Raw genomic sequence first — 17,866 nt, 5'->3', positions numbered from 1 at the left:
TTATAATGGTTTATAAAACTGTATTTTACCCTTGAATACCAAATACTTTTTGCTTTGGTACCTTAAATAACTGTGATTTGATTTATATAGGTTTTTATTTTTTCTGATGGAGAAAATAGCCTTATACAGTCTTCATGAGTAGTTGATGCAAAAAGAATTCATGTGGCTCCAGCCTACTTAAACAACTATATTTGACATTACTTCATTTACTATACTCTGGATTACCAAACTGGCCTCCTTCCTGCATCTATGCCTTTGTTTAAGTTGTTTCCTATTTATGAAGGGCTCTGTTTTTTCTTTATCTCTACTTTTTAGGATCCTCAGCTTCCTTGATAGACTCAGCTGAGGTGCTACTTCCCATGACAAGTTTTTTTTTTTTTTTAATTCTGGTTGTTTATGTTCTTTCCTGATCCAAATTATCTTGTACTTATCTGTGTACATGTTGTACAGTCCTACTAGAAGGTGAGTTTCTTGAGGGTAGAGAATATCTTTAATTTTAATTTTAATGTTAATTATAACACCTAACATTGTGTCTTATATATGAAAAAAAAATTGCTCTAAACAACTCACACCCAGCAGATTGGCTAAGATGACAGGAAAAATAAGGATATATGTTGGAGAGGATATGGGAAAAGAGGGACATTGATACACTGTTGGTGGAGTTGTGAAAAGATCCAACCATTTTTTTTTTCTCTCTCACCTTTTGCTCAGTGGTCAGTGAGTGAATGAAAAATCTTTTGGTGATGTAGTTCTTCAAATAAAGTTGGTTAGTTGTCAAACATGCAATTGATTTATTTAGTTGTATTTAAAAGTCTTTCCAGCTTTTTAGAACTATCCAAGCTCACATTCATTGACCTCACCTTTCAAAACACCTCTATACCACAATGACTTATCAATATGAGGCAATATCAAGTACCTCCCAGTAATACAAAGACAGAACCATAGAGTAACATAATCTCACAAGTAGAAAAGATCTCAAAAGCCATTAATTCCAGTTTGTACCTAAATGGGAATCTCCTTTAAAATATCCCCAAATAGTAAAACTTGATAACTTCACTTTTACCAAATGTTCTATTTTTTAGATCCTGTTAATAAAATAAAATGATTTTATGAGTAGGAGCAATAGAATTGTACCTCAGGCTAACCTGGTTCCCTACAACCATAATCTTGGTCACTGTAAACTCCTAGTTAGAAAAATAACATTAAAGCAAATATTTGCCTCTCTCTGACTTAATTTACATTTATATTTATTTCTAGTCAAATCTTACTCCTTTGCTATTTGGAAGAAATTAAGGTTACCAGAAATGATTGAGTAAAGAAACTTCAGGATATGCTAATAGACACACACAAGGAAGGGAAGCTGAAACTTCTTAGAACTTCCCTTGATGTGCAAGAAGATAGATAGATACAACTGGTAGCTACAGCTCAACTCTTCTATTCCTAGCTGCCTCTGGTGCCAATGGTTTTCTTCAATCTCTCCCTTGTTTGTCTCAGTTCTGCTTCCTCTTCCTCCTTTCACTAGTTACGTTTGTATTCTCTGTTCTTTCTGGCTCTCTTCTCGTTTTCTCACTCCTTCCTCTTTGCTACCAGACCCTGAAAATCCCTTCCTGGTTCTGAAATAGCTCCTATTTTTTATACAACCTCTTTCATGAGAAACCAAGTTTCCCCACCCATTCATTCAATGAGTTACTATTACAATACTATAAATTCTTTAGTTTTTTGAAAGAGATGTGAAAATGATCTGAAATCTGTTTATTTGACAAATTTTGTGATTTGAAAAATATCTTAAATAGTCATTTTTGATTTTGTAGATTGTATCCCAGGGCATTCCTATGAGAGCAAGAATGATTCATTCTCTCTCAGGGAAAAAAACTGCAATTCCTTATGGAACCAAAAATCAGGTAAGTTTTACCTTGAGATACCTTTTTGCATGACTGTCATGTCTAAAACCTAGAACTTAACTTTGGTTTTAATTCTTCTTACCTTGGTATTAGCCAAAATATGACATTTATCTGAACAACCATAGAACAGTGATAATGATATAATAGTTGATCATAGGGTTCAAGGATTGCAAAATTTATATATATAAAATCTCATTTGATACTTAAACAAACTTAAGAAATAAGGACTACATGAGTTTTATTATACTCACTTTAAAGATGAAAAAGATGAGGCTCAGAAAGATTAAACAATCTATCCATGGAAATATAGCTAGTGTCAGAACCATGATTTCAATAAATGCTGTTTTTCAAAGTATTTACTGTGGGTAGATATATGATTATTCCAAAAAGTATCATTGTGCAAAACTTTTTTTTGAAATTGCTTTAAGAATAACTCTGTCTGTTTGTCTGTGTCGAATACACACACACACACACACACACACACACACACACAGTCTCATTATATTATAGCCACACTTCCTTTTTTTGTACTTCTAATGACATTTCTCTGTTTAATTATGCACTTTATTCTTTAAAATTCATTCTGAATGATTATTAACAATTTCCATAGATCAAATCCACTAAAAGCAACAGATTTCTACTTCTTAGTATAATGTGCAATAGTCTTTTAAAATAATCTCAAAAGAGAAGTTAAAAAATGGTTTGAGTAATGGCAATATTTTGTAATAAGCTGCATTCTGAAGAGGGGGTGAGGTTATTATATCTTTGAGCCTCAGGTGGGAAGATTCTGCAATTTCCAACAACAGAAAATGTATTTCTCTTCTGTCTCTCCCTCCCCCTTTCTCTCTTTGTCTCTCTATCTCTGTTTTTGTCTCTGTCTCTCTGTGTCTGTTTCTGTCAGTCTAAATCTGTCTGTCTCTGTCTCTCCTGTGTGTCTCTCTTTGTCTCTTTCAATCTTTCTGATTGTCTCTCTCTCTCTGTGTCTGTTTGTCTGTTTGTCTGTCTCTGTCCCTGTCCCTGTCCCACTCCCCTCACCCTTGTGTGTGTGTGTGTGTGTGTGTGTGTGTGTGTGTGTGTGTCACTGGCTCTCTTCCTTATTTCCCAGGCCCACTAATGAAACATATAACAAATTGGAAATTGTTATGACTGACCTTTATCCTATGCTTGTTTTCATACTAACTGAATGGAAATTTAACCAAGCTTTAAAGAACAGATAAGCTTTGGATTTAATATAAGCTCTCCTAAACATTATAGGAAAGGGGGATGAAAATAACTACTGATAAATCATTCTCTAGTATCAGTTCTTCTAAATAGAAAGCAAGTTCAACAATGATTGAACTTGATAATGACATCCAGAGATGGCTGTCCTCTCATCTCAGACTGTTTTTCAAGCTGTGCTAGGCATTTAACAACAACAGTAGCAGCAATGGATGAGTTCCATTGGTTACCAAAGTAATCATCATCCTCTCTGACTTCTGGTTCACTTCATACTCTCTCAAAAACCTCAAGTGGAAACTATTCAAGCTGGTTTCTTTGCTTGCACACATCTTTGTCTCACCTCTTGCGTGCAAGGGAAAGGCAGTTCTGGTTTTGTTGTTGTTGTTGTTGTTGTTTGTTTGTTTGTTTGTTTTGTTTTTTAAGGTATTGTCCCTTTTCAATGGATAGAAAACTAGAAAAAAAAAAGAAATCTGAATAATTCTGTACCATTCTGCTAGTTTTATCTCAGTTTCCCTGAATTCTTCATTATATTGATGCAAATGTACTCTATAGAGAAACCCAAAAAAGGCAATAAATACCCATCTATTCATTCATACTACTGATGAACACTAGCAGTTTTAGGGGGCTGATTATTTTTCATGTTCCTTCAAAAATAACTTGGCTAGAATTGATTTGCATTTCAACTTTGAGAAATGGAGTAGAACCTCTTGCCCATAAGTTTCTAAAAGAGAAAACAGAATCCAGATAGTTTTATAAACTTTTTAAAAAGCAAAATCAGATTTCTGATTTATTTTTCTTTTTGCTTAGCTTTCCTGTGGTTTTCTTTTTACTTGTTAATTTTCATACAATAGCATATTAAACTCAAAACTGGGATTTCTTTATCTATTTATACTTTCTGAATACATTTCCTTAGAAAGGAGGTATACAAAATGTCTTTTGGCAAACTAGAAACCCCCAGCCTTCTTACTTTTCACACATAAAAGTTCTTTTTTTTACCTAAAGAAAACAGCAAAAGTTGAGCAAGCCTACTTTTTCTCTGGTTTTGACTCTGTAAAACAGAGTTATCTCATTTTCCTTTGTTTTTAGGCAACCATGGTACCCTCAAGGAAGCCAAATCTATGAGTATATATGATAACAAAACCCCCAGAAAAGTGAAAAATTCAGATATTTAGCATTTTTTGGACTGAATTTTTCTAACCACTGAAGCTGAAAACATTTATAAGAACACATTGGTTGCTCTGAAAAGTATTGCATGTATAGTTAGTTTCATTCTATTATTCAATCTAGGATTGTTTGGAATCTTGTCATTTTCCCCATTGTTTCTTTCTGAATCTGGCATCATGTTAGAAATTGCTTCAATATAAATAATTTGAAAGAGCCAGACTTAAACCTATCTTTTGAAGTGATTCTATAAATCACCTGTAGATATTGTTTTTCATAGGCAATTAAAAAAATCTTCAGGTCAATTTATTATTACTCTTGTTTTTATTATTTATAGTATCAAGAATAAGCATATCAGACACCAAAGAGGGTTATAAAAATTGTCTTGATTTTTATGAATTTTAGTGAGATGATAAGATATATCTTTCTTTTTATTTCCAGTGTAGCAGGACCAAATGGGTTAAAGAGTAAGGTTTTAATTCAAATTTTTCCTTTATGATGCATGAATTTACTCATTAGCTATATGGATATCTCTTAGGTATCAACGTTTCCCTTAATTTGACATTTTATGTACTTAGGGTAAATCAATTTTGTTGAAATTTCCAATTTTCTCCTTCCTATCCAAAGCAATTATCAGTACTAGACCATACCAACAAAACAAACTAAAACTGTGACTTATATAAATTTTTTTTCCCATGTCTTCCCACCTTCTCTTTCTATGCCTTATGTCATTATTCAAGCTGCTTAGGGCTCTCATGTTGTTTCCCAACTATCTTGGACCGCCTATACTTCATTCCCTAACCAGGTACATCCCTGTTTTCATGAGGGATGCCTTTTGCTCTTCTCACATGATAGTTCTGACTCCTTTGGAGTTCTAATTCTTAACTAGCTATTTCAATGACGATGGGGAGAGAAAAGGACATTAAAAAATATGAATTCTAATCTCTATTTACTTTTTTATTTTTATAAAGGTGAATACCAGAATATATACCACTAATCTGTAATAATCTAAAAAGTTTTTCCAATCATTTTGTTTATATAGGATAATATAAAAGGGAGAATTGCATGGTGGATACTGTAGATACTTTGGAAACAGAATGAACTGAGATCTTGTCCTGCTTCTAATGCATGCTAGTTGTATAGCCACTGACAAATCAATTAAATTTTAGGTTTCTTCTATCTTTTAATAGCCTCCAAATTATTTCTTTATTTTAATTTTTAGAATAATAGCTTTTTTATTTTTCAAAATATATGTAGAGTTTTGACAATTCACCCTTGTAAAAACCTTGTATTCCAAATTTTTTTCTTTCCTTCCTCACCTTTCCCTTTCCCAGTATCAAGTCATCCAATATAGGTTAAACATGTTCAACCCCTGAATGTATTTCCACATTTATCATGCTGTACAAGAAAAATCAGATCAAAAATTTAAAATGAGAAAGAAAAAACAAACATACAAGCATTATCTAGCATTATCCATCTAGAATTAAACTTACCTCAACCTAAATGAATGCCTAAATGAATGATTCTCTAAATATAGGATTGTAGACACCTTTCTTTTTCAGACAGGTGAGAAAGATCCAGAGGTGGCAGGATGGGGTTGGGATTTTAGGATTCCTTGAAATATTACATAGAATTCTGAATACTACCTATCCCATTAGCTTTGTTACCATGCTACAATGCATGTGTAGAACAATAACTTTATGTAATTTTTTGCTTTTAAATAAATGTGTGTGTGAATGTTGTCCTTCCAAAGTAGCATCTTTGAGAATTTTTTGTGATACTTAATGCTAATAAATTGTTGTCCCTTGAAAGTGGATTTCACTTTTGAATATATTCAAAAGGTCTTCAGAGATGAAATTTGTTATAAGGTCAGTGATCAATTTGGATACTGCTGTTTCCGATCAAAATCAGCATATAAGACTAAAAAAATAACATGATTAATTTTCTTTTGTTGGTGTCTGTTGTTGGATGTGGAGGCCATGCCAAAGAGGAGTTCCAAATTGGTTTTTGAACACTAACAGTTTGTTTAGAATATGTAGTAGGAGTTTCCTTGTCTGGGAGTTCTCCATATTAGCGAAATCACAGATCTAGAACCTATTCCTTTTGTAGAATTATATAGGGATTTGTAGGAGTTCAAGAGATTTCCAAAGCAGCTGAATAGGATGATCTGATTTAGTTCAATGCAGTAAATATTTATTAAGTGAATCTACTTTGTGCAAGGAAATGCATTAGGTACTAAGTGAAAAAACACTTACTTTGCAATTGGTTTCTTATTATTATTAGGTTATACCCCCTATTTTTGTGTATGGAAACACTGCTAAATTCTAAAAGAGAAGGGTTTGATTTTTCCAATCATAAATCTTAATTAAAGTAATAAATTTAGGTTAAACACTTTAAAAAGAAATGGTATCGTGCTTATTGATTATTGAACTACCTATCTAAGTAGATAGTCCTATAGTACAGATATCTAGTAGATGCCTGTCCTGTAGTACAGAAATATATTTGTACATCCTTCCTAAATGAAGTTTTCAAATTCTATTTTTTTCCAGTATATTCTTTCCATAAGTAGAGAACATCTAAATAAAGACCTATTGAATGGTAAGTCTGTCTTTAACTAAAACTTCTTCACCTTTTGCCTTGTTGTGTTACCATGATGCTTGGGACTGATATAGCAAACAACTTTTTAATTGGAGTTTGTTTGGTTGCCCGATTCTTTGTACTTACAACACTTAGCATAGTACCTGGTGCATAGTCATTACTTAATAAATGCTCAGTGAATGATTGGTTGATTTTCTACTACATGCTGATTACTTGATACAGAGACAATTAAAATGTAAAGTTGTATTATCTTGAATTTAAAGCCTTCCTAGCCATAGAGCTATTAAAAACAGCTACAAGGACAAATAATTGTGTGATTAATGAGTTATTATTGACTCAAAAGTATTTACACAATTGACATATGGGGTAAGTGATCCTTATTTCCCAATGTGCCATTCATTCAGGTATGTGAGACTTAAAAGGGATTAGGAAAAGGAGCAGAAAGAAGACAAACATCCTTATTTAAAGTTGTAATACCAAGTATTGGGAAATGACATAAATGAAAATAATGTTAAACCAGTGAATTTGAATGTTGTCAATGCCATTATAATAAATTAAAACAATAAATGAGAACCTCAATTTTTCTTTAATTTGGTATAAAAAAAGAATTTAAGTTACCCATGTTGTTTTTCTATTTGTTCTCCAGCTGTTGAAAAATACCCCACTGCAAAGGTGCACTTTGGCCACAAGTTGTTAAAATGTAAACCTGAAGAAGGCATAATCACTCTCCTTGGGTAATTAATCTCGGCATAAGTCCTCATTAAGAATTTGATAGGAAGGATTGGGAGGTGGAGAATTATCCTTTTAAAAGGCTTAAATAATTATCTTAGGAAATATTCGTGGAAAATATGGATCCTTTTTTAAAAGGTAAAATTTTAGAGTTTGAAAGTATCAAAAAACCCTACAAATATACCTTTAAATCAGATGAAATTTTCAGCTTCTCCCTTAATGTATTTATACAATCATAATTATTTAATTGATTTAGCTTGCTCTTGAAATCCTCTAAGATAGAAATTCCCTTTTAAAAAGACCTACTGAGGGAAAATACATGAGGAGCTTGGACAAATCCAGTGATCTTTTTGTCTTCACCTTCCTTGGCCTTTCTGTAGCATTTGACAGTCTTTCTTAAAATATTATTTCTTTCTGTCATGGAATTTTTCTATTCTGACAACAGCTGCCCTTTATATAAGTACTTCAAGATTTCTGAAGTACTTTAACATAATCACATTTAATTTTGACAACAAACAACCCTATTAAGTAGGTACTGCAAATGTTATTTACTTATTTATTTTTTTACAATGAAGAAAGTGGAGCATAATGAAGTCAGAGCCTGGATTTGAGCTCCTTCAAGTCTTTTCTCCAAGTCCAACTCTTTTTACTAGACTGTTCTATTTTCTTTTCTGTTTCTTTCTGTATCTTTCCTTCACTGGTTTCATCTCTTTCTTATCCTATCCTTTAAGTGTAGTCTCATCCTTTATTCAGTCCTTTCTACTCATCTCTAATTAACTAACACATACTATCCAGTCTTTTTATCCATTTCTCCTTTCTGTCCCTACCTTTCCTTTTTCACTGCCATTATCCTAATACATGTCCTTATCATCTCACAACCAGATTATAAAGTCTCTTAATTGTTATATTTCCAAATGGATTTCCAAAATAGTTATACTATTTCACAGTTCTACCAAGAATGTATTAACAATAAGATCTGCAAAATGAAAGCACATAGTAACATATGATCTCATTTGAGCCTCACAACAGGTTCAAATATAACAAGAAGGTGCTATTATTATCCTGATTTTAAAGTTGAGGAAACTGAGGCAAAGAGAAGTAACATGTTCAGGTATACACAACTAATATCTGAGACAAAATTTGATTTCGTCTGTCTTACTAAGAGACTAACATTTTTAATACTGTGCCACCTAGCTGCTTCATAATCTTTGCAGTAAGTCAGGGCAAATATTCTTCTCTTTGTTTTGGTAATACAAAATACAAAGAGATGAAAATCTGTAGCTCAAATAAAAGTCTCCTGAGTGCCTGTGCTAATTCTACAGGCAAATTCCAGGTCTACTGAAATGGTATGTGTCTCTTTTGTTACTATTATACCGACAGATTAATTCTTTCCTTGATTTCACAGATCTAATCAGGTGCCCACAGAAGTTACTTGTGACATTATTGTAGGGTGTGATGGAGCTTATTCCACAGTCAGAGCACAGTTCATGAAGCGGCCTCGTTTCAACTACAGTCAACAATATATTCCTCACGGGTATATGGAACTGACTATTCCACCTAAGAATGGGGAGGTAAGGAAATCTCCATTTTCTCCCTCATTAAAAGTTCTCCTTTATCTTTTTAAAGTTACCTTTAATAAAAGATGTACTGTAGAGTAGTATCCTTTATTTTAAGGAAATGTGGCCACTTACCATGGCTAGTATAAACATTAGGTTTAAAAAATAAAAAACAAGTTTATGTTTAGTACAAAAAATGCTCTCTTCCCTTCTTCCTCTTGGCTGAAGGAAATATTTTTAGCATATAGGGTAAATATTTTATATCATCATAAACAAATGAAACCAGGAAGTTATAATAAAATGTATTGTCAACAGACTCAATAGTAATGTTAGTTCCTAAATCAGGACTAGCAAATAGCATTGATCAAACATTTGCATTTTATCAGGAATATTATCTCTTAACTGTCATCTACTCAGACATTTGTTAGTTCACAGGATTGTAGATTTAAAACTAGATGGGACTTTGAAGTTCATCTAGTCCAATGACCCGACTTTGCAGAGGAGGAAACTAATTCCCAAAATGAAATGAGTTGTCCTAGACCTTATGGTTAAGAATTGGCAAAATCTTAGGGGTCAAAACAAGCCATTTGACCAGATCTGTTGATATTTCTACCATGCCTTGAAGGAATGATGTTACTATCTATCAACCAACAACCTTAGATAGTTACATTTAGAGCCAGAACAAATTATCTATGCATCTTGAAGTTTGGAAAATCTTATCCTGTTATATTCATATGTTATTGTCCAATCAGAAGCTTTGTAATACTGTAACACATGCCTTGATCTATCAAAGATTCATCTTTCTTTGAAGTCTTCAAAGAGAGACAGGATGTCCATGTGTTAAATAAATTATATTAAGAACTCCTTTGGTGCTTCCCATCAACCAGTAGACATGATTAGCTCAAAGCAAAAGCAGTTGCTAAAATGTCAATAAAAACAGTAACTTTGAAACATTTTTCTTTATAAATCTGGGGTACATATAAACACAAGTGAGAAGAGTTCATACAAATTTAGTATAAAAGTAGAATGATATATGCCAAGAAATACATACCAAGCCAACATATCACTCCAGTATCACAAAGACAATATATTTTGGGTCTTATTGAAGATGGTAAGAAACTCTCTAACAGGCCCAGTGGACAGACAGCCAAGTCATTCTATTTGATAAATGACAGTACTAATTATATTATCAGGTAAACATTTATACCATATGGAGAATGAAATTAATAGAAGTGTTTCATTAATATTTTAGTAAACATCTGTGGGTTTTCCCCCTACAGTATGCTATGGAACCTAATTATCTACATATTTGGCCAAGAAACACTTTCATGATGATTGCACTTCCTAACCAGGTAGAGTATGTTATACCAATAATCACATTTGTGTGTGTATTGTTCATTTGAGTCTTTCTATTTCTTGTTTGATGCTGTAAAATGAGGCAGAGCAGACACTAATAGAGTTTTGTCAAGATAACTCACTGATCATAGCAAAGACTTTTTCAAAAATTTAAAAGGCAATTGTACTTATGGACATCACCAGATAATCAATATAGAAATCAAATTGATTACATGCTTTGTAAACAAAGGTGGGAAAGATCTATATATAGTTAGAACATGACAAGGAACTGATTACAGCTCAGATCATACACTTATTGCAAAATTCAAACCTAAATTGAAGAAAGTATGGAAAACCATCAGACTATATAGATATGACCTAAATAACATCTCTTATGAATATGAAGTGGAAATGATGAATAGATTTAAAGGATTAGATCTGGCAGATAGAATATGTGAAGAACTATGTTTGCAATGTTGTACAGGAGACAGCAACAAAAAGCATTCCAAAGAAACAAAAGAACAAGAAAGCAACATGACTATCTGATGAGGCTTTACAAATAACTGAGAAAAGAAGAAAACGGAAAGGGGAAGGAGAAAGGAAAAATATACCTGAATGAATGAAGAATTCCAGAGAATAGCAGGGAAGGAAGAGAAGCTTTTCTTAAATGGGCAAGTATAGAGATAGGAGAAAATATCAGAATGGGAAAGACTAGAGCTTACTTTAAGAATATTAGAGACATTGAGGGAATGTTTCATGCAACAATAGGCAAGAAAAACAGATGACAATAGTAAGGACTTAACAAATGCAGAAGAGATTAAGAAGAGATGGCAAGAATACAGAAAAGAATCATACAGGAAAGATCTTAGCATCACTGATAACTGGAATGGTGTGTTTCCTGATCTAGAATCAGGAAATCCTAGAAAATGAAGTCAAGTGAGCCTTAGGAAGCATTGCTAATAAGACTAGTGAAGATGATGGAATTCCAGCTGAGCTATTTAAAATTCTAAAAGATGATACTATTAAAGAGCTGTACTTAATGTGCCCACAAAATTGGAAAATTCAACAGCTGCTACTGGATTAGAAAAGATCAGTTTAAATCTCAAGCCTAAAGAAGGACAATTCTAAGTAATGTTCAAATTACAAAATAGTTACACTCATGCAAGGTTATGTTTAAGATTCTGCAAGACCACAGTAATATGTGAATTGAGAATTACCAGAAGAACAGGGTGGTTTTCAAAGAGGCAGAAGAATTAGATCAGTTTGCTAACATTTGCTGGATTATGGAGAAGCAAGGGAGGGAGTTTCAAAAAAATTTCTATTCTTCCTTCATTGACTATACTAAAGCCTTTGATTGTGTGGATCACAGTATAAGATGTGGCAAGTCTTAAATGGTAGAAGCAGATTATCTTGTCTCCTGAGGAACCTCTATGTGGGTCAAGAAGCAAAACTTAGAACCGAATTTATAACAATTAACTGGTTTAAGACTGGAAAAGGAATGCAATAAGGCTATATATTGTCATATTACTGATTTAACTTATAAACAGAGTATATCATATGAAATACTGGGCTGGATAAATCAAAAGCCGAATTAAGTTTGCCCTGAGAAATATCAACAATTTCAGATATGCAGATGATAACTTCTCTGGTGGCAGAGAGTGAAGAATTAAAAAGCCTTTTGATGAGGATGAAAGAAGAGAGTTTAAAAGCTGGCTTGAAGCTTAACATTAAAAAAGTTAGCATCAATTCCTAGCAATTAGTGGGAGAAAAAATGGAAAATCTTAGATTTTATATTCTTGGATTCTAAGATGATTACTGCAGTCAACCATTATAGCCATGAAAACTTCAAGAGACAGGGGGCAATAGAAGGACTTGGTGTACCATGTATGATCTGTGGAGTTAGATATAATTGAATGACTGAATATATATACATATATACACCCACATATCTCCAGGATGTCTTGTTAATATCCCCAGGAAACAAAAAGGGGAAAAGATTAAAGGAAAGGAAGTTCAATTCAGTTCAAAACTGTTACTTAGCTTTCTGGATAGTCAGGTACATTCTAGATAGTCTGGGAGGAAAACTACTGAACTTTCACAGTTTTGAGTTGAGACTATATCTATATATTTATATCTATCTATATATCTATATCTATATGTATATATATACACACACACACACACATATATATATATGCAATTCTTCTCTGACACTAGCCAAGATTACTGTGACTTGGTGCTATTTCTTCAATGACTACATTTTCCAAATCCCTAATTCCTTTGATATATGAGGTACCTTCATCTTTTCACAGAACAAATCCTTTACCTGTACTTTATTCATGCCTTTTGAAGATTTTGAAAAGCTCACCACAGGTAGTGATGTGCTGGATTTCTTTCAGAAGTACTTCCCAGATTCCATCCCCCTAATGGGAGAGTAAGTGTTATTATCCACAATTGTATATTCTGGTTCATGACCTTGAGTTGTATCAAGCAAGGAATCTTTAACCCTTTTCTCTTTTGGTTTAGATCAATCATACAATCATCAGGATTTGAAGTTGTATTAGTGCAGTGCACATGTGTGAGCAGATTAGTGAATGTCTGAGCAGATTGTGTTGTTGTTGTTGTTGTTGTTGTTGTTTTGATGAGTAATTCTAAACAATCCCCAGATTCTTCCCCCCCAAAAAAAAATTCTCTAGGAAAACATTTTTGCATGTACTTTTTTTTGTGGAATATGATGATGATGTTGATACTAGGATTGCCAATTTATAATTGGAAACACCCAAAGAAGTTATCCGTTCAATCTTGTCAATTTTATGAGAAAACTAAGTCCCAGAAAGGTAAACTGACTTGCCCTGAAGTCACATAGGTAGTAAGCAGCAGAATCAGAATTTGAATCCAGATCTTCTGACTCTTAATTCAATACTTCTTCCATGATATTGCACATTACCTAAGTTTAGAAGGGCTAGAAGGAATCTAGAGGTCCTGATCTAGGACCCTCATTTTATAAAGAAGGACACTTCTTAGTTCCAGGGAGATCAAGGGATTTTTTGTAAATGGTTAGTGCCAAATTTACTGTAGGTCCAAATTCCAAGTGGAGTAACTATTCTATCATCATCATTTTTATGTAGCCAAAAACAAGTATGTGGAATTGTGCTCCATCCATGGATGTGTGTGTGTGTCTTGTATGTGTAATACAGAAAGAGGGACAGAGACAGAGAGAAAAAAAGAATTTTACCTCTGAGACTGAGATACTCTTTGACTGAGATTTAAGAGATTGATTATCTCTTGACATTATAGGCTTAGGAGTAATCTTTTCTTATTGTCTATTAGCACATAATAAGTGTTTAATGAATACTAAATTCCCGAGGGGTCTGAATTACTGCTGATATTGAGGCATTTTATTTGAAATTGTCAACTATATTATTTTTACCTTCTGAATCCAATTCTTTCTGTGCAACAAGAGAACTATTCGGTTCTGCACACATATATTGTATTTAAGATATACTGTGGTATATTTAACATGTATAAGACTGCTTGCCATCTGGGGGAGGGGGTGAAGGGAGGGAGGGGAAAAGTCAGAACAGAAGTGAGTGCAAGGGATAATGTTGTAAAAGAAAATTACCCAGGCATGGGTTCTGTCAATAAAAAGTTATTATAAAATTAAAAAAAAAAGAAATTGTCAATCATATTATAGATATGTCATTGAGAAGTATGGGGTGTAATGATAAAATCACAATACATGCAATCAAGGTGACTGAATTTGAATAAGATAATTTTAAGTAAATCACCTGATCACTCTGAACTTCATTGCTTCATTATAAAATGTGGATAGTAATACCTGTACTGTCTTTGGCAGACTTGTTATAAATTATGTTATTTGCAAACTTTAAAGTTATAAAGTATATTATAAATATCAAAGCACTCTAGAAATTGTTCTTCTTTCATGGAAATGCCAAAATTGAAATACTGAAATAGCTAGATTGAAATTCTAAAAAATATATTAATGAATTTGAATATTGCATAACAGGGAAATGGCTGAAACTTAATTTGATTCTCAACCTCAGCCTGAATATATTTGCATTCTAACAGACATGGTAAATACCTGTAGGTAATTAGAAAAAAAAGCCACAGAATATCAGAGTTGTGTAGAACTTTAATTCTTTGCCTTTTCTGTTTCTTCATTAGCATGCCAAGGTACATTTTAATGTGACAAAGTCATTAAGCTTATATATAGTAAAGCAAGTTTCACCAGGTTGTCTACTCTGATACTTCATACTAATTTGTATATGTTGTAATTTTTGCCCCTTGGAAGAGAAGCATTGAAGCAAGATTATTTCCTGCTGCCAGCCCAACCTATGATAGCTGTCAAGTGCTCTGAATTCCACATTGGTTCCCATTGTGTACTCATGGGAGATGCAGCACATGCAATTGTGCCCTTTTTTGGACAAGGCATGAATGCGGTAAGTTCCCTTTGCTAAGTGACTGAAGGCATAATTTTAAGCAAAATATCCCAATTACCTGATATCCAAGCCTTGGATTATTCACATAATCCCCAAGAACTAGTTAATTAGTTAAAAAAAAAAAAAACCACCCCAACCAGTCATTTGACACAATGACTGCCAGGCAATTAAGTGAAAACAATTGAACTGATAGCCCCAAGTAGACATGACTAAAAGGGTTAGCATGAGGAAATGGGGAAATCACAGTAGAGTTTTTGGTTCAATCAGAAAAACGAAGGCACATGTTAGAGTTTTTAAATTGATGTTTTTTTAGCAATTCAGGGCCACATGTTTATGTATACATGTATATAGTCACATAGGTATGTAAATATTGACATGTGTATACATATTATGCATTTACATATATTTTTATAAAATCCAAATCTTGCATGGCAAACCTTAGGAAAAATGTGACTCTCTGTCAGAATTAAAACTTATGCCTCCTATGAAAACTCAGTGTTCTTGTTGGAATTTTTTTTTTTTGAAAGGAAATAAATAATTGAATATGATCAAGCTGGTCAATGAAGGAATACAGTATAAATTATAAAAAGGAACACAAGTGAAATCATGATGGCTTCCCAAAAATAGCTTCTATAGAAAAACCAAGAAAGAAAGGAAGATAAAATGAAACCTAAATCATGAATTCATCAGACATTTATAACAGGGACAAAGATAAAACACTTAAAAATAAGGCTGTAAAGGAAAGTGATATGTGTTTGCATTATTTCTATGTGGATGTACTTATTATCTATTGTATGTATTAAATATGCTACATTGTTTGGATATATAGTATCCTTTTGGGAAGCCAGGGTCTTAGTACCTAAGACATAAATGCTTTACAAATTGGACAAAATCATATTGAGGTAGTCTGATACAATGAAAAGCACTTGAAATTTGGAAACCAAGGTTCAAACTCTGCCTCTGACATGTACTAGCCATGTGGTTAGTGGGCAAGTCATTTAATGCCTCTGAAACTCAGTTTCTCATTCACTTTGTTTTGAGAAAAGTGCTTTGTGAGCCTTAAGTCCCTTTATGAATATGACAGAGTTTGTAATAATTAGGACTATTGAAATAATCATGATTTACCCAAATGTACCTAAAATCATGAAGTGTTCATTTTGTAAAGTTTAGTCAGCCTATTGGTATTATTGGTGAAGAAATAATTTAATTTTCAAAGGTCTACACAGTTGATGAATACAGGCATTTTTTGTAGTTCTCTTTAATAAGAAAAAAGATATTTGCCAAAAGTCATATTACATTAGCCAGGGGTGTGCTGAACCAGCTCTATGCACCCTGAGTGTTAAATTTTCAGTGTAAACTTTTACATATCAGACATAAGACTACAAATAAGGGTTTCATATATCATCTTGTTGTTTTCTAGGCTTAAGAAAATAATGGAGGAAATGTTACTAAGTCAAATTAAACTTGTTTGTTTGTTTTTTTTTTTTGTTTTTTTTTTTTGTTTGTTTGTTTTTTCTGGAGGAGCTAGCTGTTAAGTAAGCATTTACCAGCACACCTCAACTAGGTGATGCCATGACTCTAGGCTAATCAGTTAACTCTGCCTCAGTTTCCTCATCTGAAAAATGAGATGGAAAAGGAAATGGCAAACCATTCCAGTGTTTCTGTCAAAAAAATCTCAAATGGGATCATGAACAGTTGAACACAACTGAACAATAAAACAGCAATTAAATATCTGAAGCAAAATTTGGTCATCCTTTATTTGAATCCAGGATCTTACCTTATTTAATACTTTAGTAGTCTGTGTTAAAAATAACCACAGCAACAACAGAGCAAGATGAATAAGGATCCAATTATGCTTCCTTGTGTGAGGTAGGATTTCTGTAATTTAAATTTACTTATTAAAGAAGGTATGCATTTGTAAGAATCTGGTTAACTTTTATTATTGCCATTATTATTATCTTGGATTTATCTCTTTTCAGGGCTTTGAAGATTGTTTGGTATTTGATGAGTTAATGGATAAATTCCATAATGACTTAAGTAAGTAAATCCCTTTTAGACAGGTTAGTGAGGGTGTTTAAAACCAAAAATGGCACAGAGCTTTGATGTGATAGCATCCTCCTGTGGGATGTATTTTTCTCAAGAGCCAGCTAGCTGCTCAGTTAACAAAGCAGTAAAATCTGTGGGTAGCTACAATTTGTAGAAGAAAAATCAGTAAAACTCACAGCTGTCTTTTATTTTAGTTAGTGCCCTCAAATTCTGACTTTGCTAACCACTATGAAAGTGTTTTTTGCAAAATTTAGAGATGGTGAGTTTCTTGGTTCTGCTAAACATATCACTTCTACATTCTTTTTCTAGTCAATTGATAATTAGAGTTGAATCCGAGAATGTAGATTTGATACAAACATAAAGAAATTTGACCATTTTTATCTAGTGATACCTACTAAAAGTATATAAGCAAGTTTGAGCTATGTGAAATCCATGGGTGACCTCTAAACCTCATTTAGCTATCAGTTTTCTCTTCTTCTACTACCAGTTTTATTTTTTTAAATAATAATAGTAAAATAGTAATTAATGTGTTCCACTACTCTTCTTATCTCTAAATGGTAAAACACTGTCGCATAGAGAAATGAGCAAGAAATTAGATTTATTCTGCATAGTGCCAGTGAATAGAACCAGAGTTATTAGACATGTTATGGATCAATACGAACAAGAATTTGCTGACAATTAATATTTTCTTAATGGAATGGGCTGGCCTGTAAGAATGGATTCCTCCTTAACAGATATGTTCAAGAAAAAATTAGATGACTAACTGACAAGAGTGTCAAGGGGTTTTGATTATTGGAGGCTGGACTAAATGACCTTCAAAGTTCCTTCCAACCCTAGGAATCTATGATTCTGGCACATACAC

General features: G+C 33.0%; 1 protein-coding gene across 2 annotated transcripts in view; it reads left to right on the top strand.

Annotated features, from left to right (window-relative positions):
• Positions 1 to 17,866, top strand: part of KMO (kynurenine 3-monooxygenase) — an 87,993-nt gene that overhangs the window by 16,928 nt on the left and 53,199 nt on the right. For both annotated transcript variants that reach the window (XM_051993513.1, XM_051993512.1), the window contains exons 4-11: positions 1,812 to 1,901; positions 6,830 to 6,878; positions 7,525 to 7,612; positions 9,013 to 9,178; positions 10,444 to 10,515; positions 12,811 to 12,932; positions 14,811 to 14,958; positions 16,938 to 16,995. In XM_051993513.1, coding sequence (XP_051849473.1) covers positions 1,812 to 1,901; positions 6,830 to 6,878; positions 7,525 to 7,612; positions 9,013 to 9,178; positions 10,444 to 10,515; positions 12,811 to 12,932; positions 14,811 to 14,958; positions 16,938 to 16,995 — 793 coding nt within the window. The remainder of the gene's footprint in view (positions 1 to 1,811; positions 1,902 to 6,829; positions 6,879 to 7,524; positions 7,613 to 9,012; positions 9,179 to 10,443; positions 10,516 to 12,810; positions 12,933 to 14,810; positions 14,959 to 16,937; positions 16,996 to 17,866) is intronic.

The sequence above is a fragment of the Antechinus flavipes genome, chromosome 4 (genome assembly GCF_016432865.1).
Source record: "Antechinus flavipes isolate AdamAnt ecotype Samford, QLD, Australia chromosome 4, AdamAnt_v2, whole genome shotgun sequence".
NCBI lineage: Eukaryota > Metazoa > Chordata > Mammalia > Dasyuromorphia > Dasyuridae > Antechinus > Antechinus flavipes.
The sequence above is the reverse complement of the archived record's forward strand: the minus strand, read 5'-3'. Positions and strand labels throughout refer to the sequence as shown.